The sequence below is a fragment of the Oculina patagonica genome, chromosome 7 (genome assembly GCF_052425735.1).
Source record: "Oculina patagonica isolate OP01 chromosome 7, crgOcupat, whole genome shotgun sequence".
Taxonomy (NCBI): domain Eukaryota; kingdom Metazoa; phylum Cnidaria; class Anthozoa; order Scleractinia; family Oculinidae; genus Oculina; species Oculina patagonica.
Genome location: NC_135764.1, coordinates 27,674,591 through 27,689,957, shown reverse-complemented (window position 1 = coordinate 27,689,957; position 15,367 = coordinate 27,674,591). Strand labels below are relative to the sequence as shown.

Sequence of the window (15,367 nt, the reverse complement as noted above, 5' to 3'; positions counted from 1 at the left end):
AATGTGTGATGCGGAGTAGGACTGGCACGAGCGCTCTTTCCGCTCTTCCGGTGCGAATTCTTGAAGGGAGAAGTTGTTTTTGGACAAACCGGAAATCGGTTTTTCTCTTCGAGCTTGCGAGTCGCGAGTTTTACCTGACATGTTCACAACACTTGATATTCAATTAAAAACAAATAAAGTTTACGGCCGCAAATGTTGCATAGTTTTATTTTTGTTTAAATTCAATTTAACAGGTGTTAAGTAAGACTGCACTTGATGCGTGTTGTGCAGTTTGAACACGACCAATTGGCTTTCGCGGTCTCGTGTAAAAAAGCACATCAAAACACATCTCTAGTTTTTAGATATATTTGAGACTAATAAATATTTAAGAACATACTAAAACGTTAGCTGAAGATATTTGGAGATACCAGAGATATTCAGCAAAGTTGCAAAGCACTTTTTCTTAATCAATGTTCATGACGATTTCGTTTACGGCTTTTGATTTCTCGAAACTTCTTTCTTTTTCATTATGTCGTTCCGAAAATTCTCTTAGGTTAAATAAACATCATCGATGTCGGTAAACTTTAACTGTTGGTGAAAACTGTTGTTAAGTCTAAGCACAAAAGATCGCAGGATCTCAATTAAGATTTGTTGACAATCAAAATCGCACTCGGAAATAAAATTCAAGAGCCTTAGCGCGCGCTGGATTGCGTGTATGTACGCGTCATATGTGAAAAAAATTTTCCTTTCAAGCACGTCTTCAAACTCGCTTAATAAGACGAAACAATAAGAAACCATCGAAAAACCTACCGGACTTAATTTAAAAAAAGTTGACAACTCTTTTAAGAATTAGTCAGATTAACTCGAATCTAAGGAAACAGCTTTTTGCATAAGCAAGAAGCCCAAAAGCTTACGCGTACAATTAGCGCGTGCATGTCGAGTTTGAAATATTGCTTTCAGCCCTGAAAAATTCACCTTTTTCTTTCGGTTTGAGCAAAAACAATGTGCTAAAAAGGTGCTGACGAATATAGATAGAGATGGAGCCTAGATTTTGCTGGATTTTTGACTATGCTGCGATAGAGCGGAAATATGAGCGGAAACTGCGAGTTTCAATCGAACCCAGTCTACTGCATCACAGCTTTTCACTCGGTCCCGCTCGTTTCATCGCCCAGCCTTCTCCCGCCCTGATAAAAACAATCGCGCTCGCGTTGCTCTTTTAAGGGTGAATTTTTTGGGCTCGTAGTCTAATTGTTAAATAGAATAACTGATGAACAACGTTAAAATGAAAATTGCTGCTGTTAAAAAAAATACTTTCAACGTATAAGACATAGGCGGTACCCCCCCGCGTAATCAATCGAACCAAACATAACGAAAAACTAATCAAACTCAATCGAAGTCTAGTCGATGTTATTCTGGCGATTACAATTAATCATTTTATTAAAACAATTTGAAACTCAGGCTGATTAAAAAAAATCTGACGAAAGCAACAGATCTGACGAAAATTTAACTTCTTATAAGTTTTTACAACATCATTTTAACTTTTAGATTTTTTTTTTTACCAGTTTCAAATCGTTTTTAGTAACACGAATTATAGTCGCACATGTAATCGAACTCCAACATCGCCTGCCTCTCGTTTATAATGCCAAGACCACACATAACTTTAGAAACCTGTTGAAACCGGTTTCAATGTCCGGCTTAGTCAATCGAACGATAAATGTTTCGATCAAATGAGGTTTGATTAACGTGTGTTTGTAACTATTAAAGGCATTTTTAAATCTTCTTTTCAGCGCTAGTAAATTTTCGTCCAGTAAAAGAAGTTGACTTTTCAGACACGTCCATGCATTCTAAAGTTTCTAATTGATCAATTAGTAATAGTCTAACGCCAAATTAGTATAGACCTATTCAATTTTCTGTGATTCTTGGTATATTTTAAATCGGAATGCAGTCAGCGTTATTTTCAAAGAGGATTCTGCTCAGCAATATCTTGCAAAAGACGTTGAAAACATCCATCTGGGTGAGGATCGCCATACCATCTCCTCCACATAAATTCATGCAGGTATTCTATCAGAAAGTTCGGGTTTGTATTTCCCTTCATTTTCTTGAACTTTTCCTTCGCTGTGGACCAATTGCTTTCAGCGTGTTGTGTATGTACCCCAGTGACCGGGTCAACAAAATGCAGAGAATGATTGACTGTTCGGTGATGTAAACCCAGTCGTCTCTGTATCTGGCGATATGCTGCCCACTGATCAGTGTGGACAACTGAACCGGGTTGTACTTGGCGTTGTATGATCCCTAAAAGAGTGGCCGCATTACGTCGTCTTACGAGCTGCATCCCACAATTAAATTTACTGCTGAAATATTATGGAACGAATTAACTTATTTTTAACTTTCCTGGACACAGTAGTTTAGAAGGAGATAGATTTAACACAGAATATATCCTTGACATCAAGACACACTATAAGCCGACAGAAAAATTCCAATACATTCACTTTACCACGTGTCATCCACTGGGTGTTTTTATTAAAGGCGAAGCAACAAACTGTTCATAAAAACTGTTCTTTAACGGCTACCCAAACAACATTATAAAGAGGTCTTTAACAGGAGTCAATTCCGCCAATAGACAGTCGATCGGCGCTCCAGCAAACAATTAAAAAAAAAAACAGAAATAAAATACTGCCTTTTGTAAGTACCACATACAACCCAGAAGTACGCGACCTTAATTAAATATTAATTGATAACTAGTATTTAATACAAAATCAGCCGTTGTGAAAAATATATTCACAAGGCCTCTGATGATATTTTATAAGAGAGGCAAATCTGTCAAGGACATGCTGGTTAGAGCAAAAATTTAAATAGTTATACTGCGTCGCAAAAAAAACCCATGGGGGAGTCCGGGTCCATTTTCATGCAAATCAAACTCATTTTCATTTTAATGGTTTCGCACCTAGACTCGTTTCAGAAACAGTGGCAAAGGGTAACTCGGAAATGGCCTATTATCCTTACAACCAAAATTTTAAGGCTATCAGGGATATGAAGTTCAAAAGGAAGGGAGAATAAAAGAGACGAGAAAAAAAGAAAGGAAAAAGACAAGAAGAAAAAAATGAAAATCAAAAACAAAAAGTCCAAATTGTGGCTTATACCCATGCGTCAAAGTAATGGTGTACATTTTGTACTTTAACGTTGAGAAAGTCTAGCTCCTCAGTAAACCGGTTTTACAGCAAATGTAAGAACATGTAAGAGCATGGTAACCAAAAAACTGATTTAACGGTTAAAAAACGGCATTTTTGAGAAAATTTGCCAGTTAAAGGGTTAAAATGTAATTAGCAATGAAATTTGAATAGTATATATTAAATATTAAAGTTGTACACGGCCCCACAAGCTTACAAGCAATAAACCTTTTACTGTGTATAATCAACATTCCACAAACTATTTATCGAAACAGATAAAAAATAATAAGTTGCTGTTGTTAATGTACTATAAAATGTTTTTTCTTAAAAAGTGCTCAAATGTTGTCTCGTTTTACGAGTCGCAAAGTTCGAATTTTATATTAATCGAAACACACAGTTTGACTCTCCTGTATAAATTTAAGCAGTATTTTAAAAGATAAGTGACATCGGTGAAGGTTTTAACTCTCGAGAATGTTCGGCGGTCAAGTATTTTTTTTTTTTTTGTTTAACTAAAACGGGTGCATGTTTATTTAAGAAAAAGAAAGAAAGAAAGAAAGAAAGAAAGAAAGAAAGAAAGAAAGATGTAATGAAATGTAAGACGACGTGTTACATTTCCTCGATTGATTGGAAAATACATGCTCACGACTTTTAGAAAGTCTAGTATTACAGGAACGTAGCGAACTAGTAACATTAGCCTTTCGAAAGCTCTGAAATGACAAAGCCATTTTCCGAGTTTAAAATTCGATCGATACTTGCGATCGACACCTCCATCGACTGTCGATCGACCCACGATCGACAATCGATCGACATACCGCCTTTTGAAGAGGAATACTGAGATCACCGACATACCAACGATATATCACTGACAGACGACCGACACGCTACCGACAGACGACCGACACGCTACCGACACGCTACCGACAGCCGACCGTAAGGTACCTATCGACACGTCGACCGACATCGAACGTGTAGTCATCGCTAGTATCGATCGCCACTCGATAGAGTGTCAAAGAAAATTGAAAGGCTGTCAACCGTGTGTCGATCGCGGGTCGACCGATATGTTGATCGAGTGTCGATCGAGTGCCGATCGTGGGTCGATCGAGTGTCGATTGATAGTGTCGATCGATGGTCGATCGCTAGTGTCGATCGACACTCGATCGGGGGTGCCGTAAGTACACATGATCCACCCAACCTTCAGATTCACTGTGGATCTTCCAGCTCAGTTCTTGAGTCCAACTATTTTCTCTAGCACAATTTAATTTAATTATGTATAAACAGTGTATCAATGATCATCAGAATGGAAATTTACACCATCTGAAAATTTTAGCGTACATCTTATTTTTTAAAGATGCCAAAATTTCTTCTTCGATCTGTAAATGTTACTGTTATATTTGTTACCAATATATCTGGCATGCTGTGATGGCTTCAGTTAGTCAATTATAACTAAAAACTTTTTAAACAACTGTTGGCACCTCCAAGTTCTAAATGTCTCTCAGTTGAAGGCAAGTCTACTTTGCTAATAGTAATTGCTGCATTGTTGTTACTTTTTTCCTTTACGAACTACCGTAGCTCAAAAAGCCACCAGCTTTTGGCAAGGCGTTTACAATTGAAATTTTTAAAATTCCAAAATACCTTGCTTCCTGTTAGAGTTTGATTATACAGTCTCAAATTTTGCACTCAAACTTATTTGTGCAACAGCAACAACAACAACAACAAAAATAATAATAATACGTACATTTAAAAGAGATTTGCTAAACAATTGTGATAAAATTGAAAAGCTTAAAACAATCTTGTTTAAAAAGTTTTAAATAGCAATGTAGAGCAAACCATGATACAAAAGGACTGACAGCTACACTGTACATGTCATTTTTTGAGTGGGTTTCCTTATGAGATTTCTTTAAAATGAACCGGTATGTTACACTTTGAAAGTAATAATTTAATAATTTTAATATATGAAATAATTATTCTGCCCTTAGTAGCTATAAGACTGAAAATAATAATAATAATAATAATAATAATAATAATAATAATAATAATAATATTATTATTATTATTATTAAGTTATAGTAATTGGACTAAGTGGAGTACAATTCAGGGAGTAATCAGGCGAGTAATTTCAAAATCGGCCGAGCGCCCAGCGCGAGATCAATTTAAAATAAACAGCACGATTACTCTCTGAATTGTACGACACAAGGTCCAATTACTAATTAATCGTATCAATAACAAAACTTGAGGTAAGGAAGTCTTTGAGAGCCTCTTTTTTGTGGAAAGAGTCAAAGATATGTTTAATTGGTTTTACAACAGTACAAAAAATGCCAAGAAAGAACCCATTTAAGTGCATGTGATTGACGGGCGAATGGTGTAGGTGTCCAATAACAGGTATCCAATTACAACTTCTTGTAATTGGATACCCATGTGATCACGCACCAATTACGCAACAAATAGGCGGGCGCAGAACCAATCGAAATCAAGAACTTTGTTATAGATACAATAATAATAATAATGATAATGAAAATAATAAAATCAAGAGTCAGTGGGTAGTCACCTGGATGGTGTTTTGGCCCAGCTGCCTCCTTTTGCCGTTACAGCAGTCAGATCAAGTTCAGAGAACTCCACATTGGGGTCCTCAACATCTTCAAGGCTACAGTGTCCATTATCATGCCAACCCCATGCGTCAACACGGACATCAATGGCTGACAGTCTCAGTTTAAACTTAGCTTCAGAAAGCAGTTGATAGAGAAATGCATCTCTACCCTTCAGGTTCTGGACAAACAGGGAAATGAGAAATACTATCACTCAAAAGGATCTTAGTTGTAAGTTGTCAGCAAAACCTGACTATTATTACCATTTATTACAAAACCAATGCAAAAGGAGGGTCGGAACAAGTCGACAGGGCTTGACACTAAATTTCTATGCCACTTTCCACTTTGGAAAGTAGATTTTAAATTTAACTTGCTTTTTCAAAATTTAATTCTCCAAACAGACATTTTTGCATTCAGTTAACTTTAACTGTAAACATCCTGTTGACGAATTCTGTTTCCCACTCATTGTACAAATTACCTACATGGTAACTACATGTTGAGTAAAGAAACAAGTTAACTATTAATTTTAGACAATAATATTATATCTAACCTCTGGTTTGAGTGATTTTGGAGTATACTTGTGTTCCATCAGATATCCTGCATTGAAGTATTCCTGGTATTTTTCATCATCATGCCGTGCAAAATACTCCTGCATCTTGCTGAGGCTCTGGACAATAGGATGTTCCACACCGGCTACAGGGGTTACCAGCTTGCAGCCTTGTCCACTATAACATAAAATGTGCAAGTTTGTTCAACACAATCTAAATCTAATCTACTGGATGTACATGAATTTATTACATCAAGGCACATTGTGTGGTTCCGGAAAATATCCATACTACCCCCACAGAAGGGATTGGAAATTCCGGAGCAATGTATGAAGAGGCCCTGCCAAGGGGGGGTTCCTGTGTCGCTTGTCTAAATTTAAAAATGCGCCGTGTTGCTGTTTTATCCCTCTTTATGTCGCTGTCGGTAATTAAATTGAATTAAAATTGCTTGTCCTTGTCGGAATTTAAGTTTTTCCAAAAGGGTTGTCGTTTGTCGCCATTTTATTAGTATGCTGTCGCAGGGCCTCTATGAAGCTAAATTGGAATTTCCAGAGGGGTGGGGGGTGTCACAGGGCAAATCCCTTCCATGGGGGCCGAGGGTATGGACATTTTCTGGAACCACACATTGGATATGACATGACAAATAACCAACAAGGCTCACAAGCACCAAGTTGGCTATAATTAGCTCGTAATTTATCCAACAAGCATGGTTGGAATAATTGTTTTACGTCCTGTGAGTTTTGAAGACGTCGAGGGCAAAACAACAAAATTATATCATATAGCACAGAAAACGAGAAAAGGCTGGGTTTACTCATTTATAACCCAAGCAGTGAAAACTGAAAACAAATTAAATGCTTAAAATAGCAGCAGAAACTGAAACTTTGGGTGAAATTGTACCACTTCATTTTCCCATCTTTTTTGAGCACATGCCAGGGGTTTCATTAATACAAATTTAAATTAACTTCAGAATACTTTTTCAAGTTAACCAGAAATTTATCAGTCTTGATAAAAACTCATTCTGTTAACTGCCCAGTGTTGACTTGTATACATTATAATAACTTAATTTTAGTTGGAAGTACGTGTTTCAAAACGTTTTGGATAGCAAGGCAAAATGCACAACAGAACTCCAGTATGTTTTTTAAGAACACTCATTTTTTGTAAGGATTTCATTTATTAATAGAAGGGCTACCTGTACAGATGATAAATCAGCGTGATGCGATATCCAGAAGTTATCTCTTTTATTTCATGTTCCACATCAGTGTAGAAAGCAGCCCATTGACACTTGGAAGTCACCCGTCCAGGGTCCAAATTGTAGCTGCGCTCCTGCCCCATGTGGCGCACCAATAATGCACCCCCTTTGTGCTTCACAGGCAATGACAGAACCAGGGTTCCAAAGTGGTTTTCGTCCTTCTGCGTGTCCCTATGTGGTAGGAAGAACGATCCCTTCTCATACACCAACAGTTTATAAAGCCTGAGTTGCACATTTCTGGACTTAATTCCAGGTGCAAGAACACTGCTTGCTGCAGCCTTCAGCTCATCGAAAGCTTTGTTCCAAGCTGGAGTGTTGCTAATTGTAAAATCTTCAGGATTCAGCTGCCAACATGATCTAACTGTTGTATCAACAACTGTTTCCTCATTTCTGCCAAATGGAGCCTGACTACACAGACCAATCAGATCTTGGATGGAGATAGCTGTGCGATTTAATGCATTTTCTTTACCCTCCGTGAAGGAAGGATCAAGGAAAGTGGGAGAAGCTTTGAAATGAATGTCAGGAACTACAGGACATACACCTGTTGGGAAAGAAAACACAACAGTCATCTTCTAGCAAAATGATTATCAACACAACATATCCTACTACTGGTGCAATCAGGTGACCCTATTCAGCGGAATGGCAGAATGACGGAGTGACAATAGTATATTGTGCAGTTCCAGAAAATATCCATACTCAACCCAGGAAAGGTCACCTGAAATTCCGAGGGGGTGGGAAACCGTCTTTCAAAAAAAAAAAATACTAAACTTGGAATATCTTTAGGGGGTCTCAAAAGCCAAATTTTTAAAGGAAAGTATGGGGCTTAAGTGGAATTTCCAGAGGGGAGGGGGGATTCAAATCAAAAACCCTTCCGTGGGAGGGGTATGGATATTTTCTGCAACAACACATTGCCCTAACCAACAAATAAAAGTTTACGGCAAGCAAACCAAAGTGAAAGCTAACCATAAGCAAACCGGGGTAAAAGCTAACCGCAGGCAAATGGGGGTGAAGTTAACTGCACAGCAAGCAAAGTACGGTGGAGCTTGTAACTGCAAGAAAACTAGTGACATTTGGTGCCATATAAAATGTTTTCCGTCTACATTAACCAAGGTAAATTCGAAAATGATACGCTTAATCACATGCAGAGTTATAACACATGCACAGAGCTATTGTTACTATTAAAGCGGTAACTAAATAGGAGAAATTTGGCTAATTGTACATATGTCTTAACTGTTTTGTCCAAGATTGTTTAACAGTTAGTTGTTAAGATTTAGTGCAGTTTAAGGAGTATAGAATGGTCCTTGAAATATAATGAGTCTCGGCAAATTTTAGGCGAGTCTCAAAATCTTGGCCTCGCAAACTAGCGTCTCGGAATCTCGAGCTCGCAAAAAGTAAAGCTCTTGGAATCTTGAATTTTGCAAATTGAGTTTTCGCATCTCACAACCACTGATTAATCTGAATGAATTGCCACAAAACAACAGAAAATCAATGAAAATCACGATAAACTGCTCGACATTGCGATCGCTACCATGAAATATATACGCTTGGAGAAATAATTTTTATCTTGAAATAATTTTTAGTACAAGAAATAAAACAGACATGGAGCTATACCACGCTGTAAAAGTCTTACGCTCGGATTTTTAAATCGCGGTGTCTCGGTCTCGGATTTTAAACAAGGGTCTTGGCGTCTCGGCCAGTCTCAGATTCCACCATTCTACACCCCTACTTTAGGACTTCATGCATGGCACTCAGAAGCACACAGTTTAGAGCAAGATTGACCAACCTGAACAAGAGAAGTCTCCAGGATATGTATTGCCCTGAATAAGACCTGTAAGCCTTTTAAACTCTTCCTTTACATCAAATTTATCATCTGCCATCTTGGACAACTGTTGAATTACAACAACGACAAGGAATGAATGTTTGGCAAATAGAAAATTGTTAGAAAATTACAAAAATTGTTTGTGAATTATGTATCAGTCAATTCCAAGGGAGATCATCCCCCCCCCCCCCCCCCTGGGATGATAGTGGGCGCTTTAAACACTAGTGCGCTCAAGCGTATGAAGTAAGTATTTGGTTACGTGAATGACAAAAAGAAGTTTCAACCCCTCTTTTCCTATTAAAATTGGCTGATTAATAGGGCACGAGTGTCCATTTAGACCAAGAGTTGAGGTGAAAACCAACTCACAATGACATCTCAGCCCCGACCAGTGGGACGTTTGACCGTGCAACTGTCCTGGCCCACATAGTGGGAAATTTGATCAGACACTTTCAAAAAAGTCAAATGCCTGGGGGTTTGCCCGGGGGCGGGGGGGGGGGAGGGGATGAGCTCGCTTGGAATTGACTGATAAGAAAAGAGTGTAAACATATCAGGTAACACCGACATGTTTCATTCATATCTGGCAACAAAACATCGAGAGAAATTTCAACATAACCAAGAAAATATTGAACATGCCAACTAGATGTTTCAGTATTTATGGGTGTGATTTTGTTTTTCGTGAGAAATTTCCATCGCAAACGGTCAAAAACGTCGACACGTTTCGAGCTAAAATGGGCAGAGTTTTCATAGGCTTTCTATCCCGCAACGATATGCTTCACACGAGTTGAAGTTGGGCCGGGTTATTATAGTTTGAGAATAAATAATTAGGCATGGAGAAGTAAGGAAGTTTACCCTGAGAAGAGCAGAAAAGGATCGGGAGCTACAAGGCTAAGCAGAAATATCAAACACACGAGGACCGTACGTGACTTGAGGTGTCTGGTCTCGCAGTTGAATTCGAAGTCGAGAGCATATAATTTGGAGTTTGCGATGGAATTCGGCTAACATGCACGCTGAATCGGTTACTGAAAATCCAAATTACAATATGGCACAATAAATATTACCATCAGGGGCTACATACCGCTATTAATCAGCAAAGAAACTGCCACAACGCAACTGCAAACCTTCCCTCGAGACCAATGTCAATGAATGAATGAATCAGGCGAAAAGCGCGCCAAATCGATCACATGATGAATAGCCAGGTCATGTGACATCAAAAGAACCAATGACAGTACGTAATTCACGTGCAGCTCCCGCGCAGAGAAGACCCACCTGCAAAAGTAAACAGAGACTGTTGACAGATAAGTGTTATACGTATTTTTAAAATGCGAAGAAGAAAAAGAACGAAACAAAAGAACATCCGTCTCTTGGTGACCTTGGTGCTCAAGTTTATGGCAATATGCCAATCGCCACCAACTGATATATACACAGAAATGCTATTTTAATGATTTGTTTTAGCTCCAACAAATGCAAAAGTGTGGTGGGAAAAATCTTTCTACTCGCGCAACCACGAAAAACTGTCTCACGACTAGAGCCGGGGGCTAGAGCTAAAAAAATAACCTGAGTACTACCTGGACTATATCACTTCAAACAAGCCTTCACGAGAAAAATATTTTAGCAATTTGGTGCGTTGATATCTGACGAACATTCTTGCCAAGTTTTGTTAAAATTCAGTAAATTACACACCCTATTAGTTCACTTGAAGAGCGCTAACTTCTGAAAAACAAACATCGAGATCTAGATCAGGTTTTCTGCCTCCAAAAGAAAACACAGTTTCGCACCTCAAAGTCGTTCGCTTCTCGTTTCCGGTTTGCTAGTAGAACCCGGTGCAAAAGACGAGCTTTTGCGATTCGCGCTCGCTGTCGCACTCTGTGAACTCGACTTTATATAAACCAAGATTACAGAAAAAAATCTATTTTTAGTATATACTAGGGCGACGGGCAAGTCTAAGTATATACTAAAACAGCGGATAGCGTTGGCGCGCGCTGATCCCGGGAGGGGGTACTCAAAAAAGTTTTATTCGGGGAGGCTCCGCCCCGAGCTCTAACCCTAGGGGGACCATTAGAAATAACCGGAGTGGGGGGGGGGGGGGGGTGACTTTTACCAAAAAAAATTCCTGCAAGGGAAACTTGTAGGAAAAAAATCCTGCAAGCAGTTGTGCCTGAAATTAAATTACCTGAATTACCGGAATTACCTGTAAGTGTTGTATGATGGCATCTCTAAACGCCCATCAGAATGCCTAAAATAGCGTTTCTGAGGTTCTCAAAATAAAATTTTCCCGGGGGAGCATGCTCCCGGACTAGGCCTTTCTCGATTATGCTAGTAAAACTGGCATTTAATGCTACTAAAATTCTCGCATAAACCAAAAAAATGCAAAAAATCCGGGTTTCCTAAAAAATGCCACTTGAATTCAAAAATCTTTTTTTCAAACAAAACTACAAACTCTCATATTCTCATTATGAATTATAATTTTTTTTATAAAAAAATATATAAAAAAATTATTAATTTAAAAAAAATAAAAATAAAAAAAAGCGTAACAAAAAAGTAAAAGTAACACAACGCACAAAATGAAACAGAAGAAAAAATATATATGTAATAAATGGAAACTTAGGATATTTATTCTTCTGAGTCTGAGTGCTGAAATTGATCACAGTGAGTGAGAAAATGCTAGCAATTCTTTTTTGAATAAAAAACGAAAAAAATGCTCGTTTTCCTAAAAAATGCCGAAAAAAATGCTAGCATAATCGAGAAAGGCCTATCCCGGACCCCTCTAATTTGTCATGTACCAAGCGAACAGCATCAGCTCAATCCTATCAACTATTTGGTTGCAAACACTTGACCCACACTAACAATTGCGTCCCAACAGTGAAACAGTGAATCAAAAGCACAAACAGTATTGTTAGTTTTAGCTGTCATCTTTTTCATCTTTTTTGTTGATGGACCAGGGTAAAAATTTCTAATAGGGGGGGGGGGGGATTATATTAAACAGGCACTATCTATCAAATCCCTTCAGCCCCCTACCCCATAAAAAATGAACGGTTCCTAAATGTCGCTTAATTCAGAGAACAAATCTGAGAAATGTAACAATAATGCTATTTAATAATGATAATTGTTGCGTAAATCTTAGATGCGTTACAAAATGACTTGTATCTTTGGGCGAAGAAAAAAATCGTGCAAAGCCTGTGCCCAGAAAAAAAAAATCCTGCAGACAAGTAGGCCTTCAAAATAAATTTCTGCAATGAAAATTCCCCCTTACCCTGTTATATACCATTTTGACAGAAATTGTACCCCTTTAACTGAAAAGGGGACCCCTTTCATATACCTGAAAGACAGGGCATTGACTTTGAACACGACGTTTTTGTTGTCATTTTCATGTAGCGCTTAATAAATTAAAATAATACAGCCATAAACTGCATTTGTTCGAGATATTTTAATAACAGGCCCTTTTGAAAACCTAAATGACAGATTTCCATACCCCTTCTTATGCCTAAACTTGTGAAATCCTTACTCTTTTATATACCTAGAGCCTGGAAAAAGTACTCCTTTCGGGCGGAGCCTCCCCGTATAGGCCATTATAGGGAATACCCCCCCCCGGGGGGGGCGCCGATTTGCTACTCAAACTCCGAATATCCTTAGCCCAAAACACCCACAATAATTTTACTATTCACCTCCGAGCAACGCGCGCGGTGAATAGTTGTAAAGTGTTGGGAAACAGGCGAAGATTGCAGCAAAAAAAAAAAAAATCATCGGCTAACAGAATGAGCAGAAAAGAAGGGAAAGTGAAGGACAGTGTTAAGTGCAGAACAGGGTTGCAAAATGCAGCTGAACATGGTCTAGAATAGGTTAATGGTTTTAGCCCAGGGGGGGGGGGGGGGTACTCTGGCTTGTAAATGACGGGGATGATCGAATGGAGGCAAAATTCAGGACCCAAAAAAATCCCTTGCCAAAAAAATAACCCCCCAAAAAAATCCCTTGTCAAATTACCCCTAAATTGCCAGGAGGGGCAGTAATCTAACGCAAAGAAAACCATAAAAATTGAACGCTCGTGTTTGTTTATTCATCATACCATAAAAACGCCAAGGCCGTGCCAGGGCACTTTAGTTCGTTTTTTAAAACCAAAAAAATCCCCTATATTAATCAAGTCACCCAAAAAAATACTTGCCAGATTTTCCAACCCCAAAAAATCCCGTAATCGAAAATTTCAAACCCCAAAAAATCCTTCGATCATCCCCGTCATTTACAAGTCGGAGTACCCCCCTGGGGGTTTTAGAGTCCCAGCGGCACACCTCTAGCCTCCTCCGCAGGCGTCTCAAATTGAAAAGAACGAAGAAAACGAGAGAAACGCGAAAATAATGGGCCCGGGCTTTGTTTCTCGCGCTTCCGGTTTGCATAACACAGGAAGCCCAAGACAGTATTTTCGCGTTTCTCTCGTTTTCTTCGTTTTTAGTGCAGAATGCACTATTGTGATGGTTTGGTGGGTTGGCGTTTGCTAAACCCCTAAACCACTAAACCACTAAACCACTAAGCCACTAAACCGCTAACGCGGTGTAAACTTTTAATCACCAATTAATTAATTAATATCAATTAATTAATTATTTCTGTAAAGGAAGGAGGGGATGGAGAGCACCTGACCGTGTGCCCTTGGTAAATCGGGGAGTCCATTACGATACTTACAATTGAAGAACTCAAGGTATATATTTGTTTCAGAAAGCACTATGCTCTCCTTGTGGTACAATTCTTTCTGGAAAAAATACTTTGTGCTAAACGCATGCGCAGATCAGTCTTCATCACGAACATTGCGTTTTTCTTCTGCAGAAGGATTCGTGTAGACTCCGTGGCCCCAAGTTAAAACCACAAATTAATTGAATTAGACAGTAAGGCGTCATAGCAGATCATGTGAAATATTTCTTGATATGGCAATGCTGTTTTCTTAGAAAAGGTGATCTAGCATCTCATAATTAATTGATAACCTGATAACATCTGTGTTATAATCAATGTCGCCTTCTTTGCAGAAAATAAATCACGTTACCATAAACATCATGTTACATCCGTTTTTGACAAAAACAAAAGTATGTTACATGTTTTTGACAAAAACAAAAGTATCTCGTTTGCTGTTTCAATAACAAACTGAAATTCAAGCTATCGAAAATTAAAATAACAGTGACGTGTTTAGAAATTTTGTATTAAAGCCTAACGTGGTGTGCTTTTCAATGCGGTTGAATTCCTGTAGAATCCGTGGCGTTAATTTAATTAGACTTAAAAGGCATCACAGCGATCTGCGAGAAAAAAACAACAATATCATGTTACATCCGTCACTTCCTTTCCTTTTATTTGTTCTCCATCGGTTGAACTAACCTCCGTTTTATTTTGTAAAACCTCTGCCGCTTTAGTGTTTGAACATGCTTTCGTGACGGTTCCGACATTTCTTGAAAGAAATCTTCACACTACGTGCTTCTCGGCTTCATGCTTGAGTGAGCGTGTGACGTGTTCACAGCGCTTTCGTAAATCGTAATTAGGTATGCAAAAACTTGCACCGGGATTTTCGGCGTGAACACCTGATAACCAGGAAACAAATATCCTAGCTGTACTGCGTTTTAAAAACCCTTTCGAAAAAGATGTTTTTTGATTAGATTTGTTCTTTAGTTTTGAGAATCGTCTTTCGTGCAGTTTAAACCGTAACTTAATTAAATTAAACAAATGTCATCGATGTCGCCGTAAAACAAACAAAAAACAAGAGTTTCATGTTACGGCATTTTCAAGGAAAACAAAAGTATTTTGTTACAAACGAACGAAAGTGTCGTGTTACGTTTGCAAAGATTAACGTAAGGAACACCTAGGAAAGAATACAAGTAGCCTGTGAACAGTTTTTCCGAAAGTAAAGTAAAGCAAATAAACACGAACATATATAAAACATCATACTTTCAATTGTTCCATATTGCATTCTGCACTTACCAAATCATCGAGATTTTTTTCAATTTGAGACGCCTGCGGAGGAGGCTAGCACACACCAAGCTAAAAATTTGCAGAGTATT

General features: G+C 38.4%; 1 protein-coding gene across 1 annotated transcript in view; it reads right to left on the bottom strand.

Annotated features, from left to right (window-relative positions):
* LOC144660621 (uncharacterized) overlaps positions 1–10,481 on the bottom strand; it is an 11,548-nt gene extending 1,067 nt beyond the window's left edge. The window contains exons 1-5 of the mRNA XM_078521295.1: positions 10,417–10,481; positions 9,306–9,408; positions 7,463–8,063; positions 6,279–6,453; positions 5,692–5,909 (exon numbers count right to left, since the gene is read on the bottom strand). Coding sequence (XP_078377421.1) covers positions 5,692–5,909; positions 6,279–6,453; positions 7,463–8,063; positions 9,306–9,399 — 1,088 coding nt within the window. The 5' untranslated portion in view covers positions 9,400–9,408; positions 10,417–10,481. The remainder of the gene's footprint in view (positions 1–5,691; positions 5,910–6,278; positions 6,454–7,462; positions 8,064–9,305; positions 9,409–10,416) is intronic.
* Between the last annotated feature and the right edge of the window lie 4,886 nt (positions 10,482–15,367).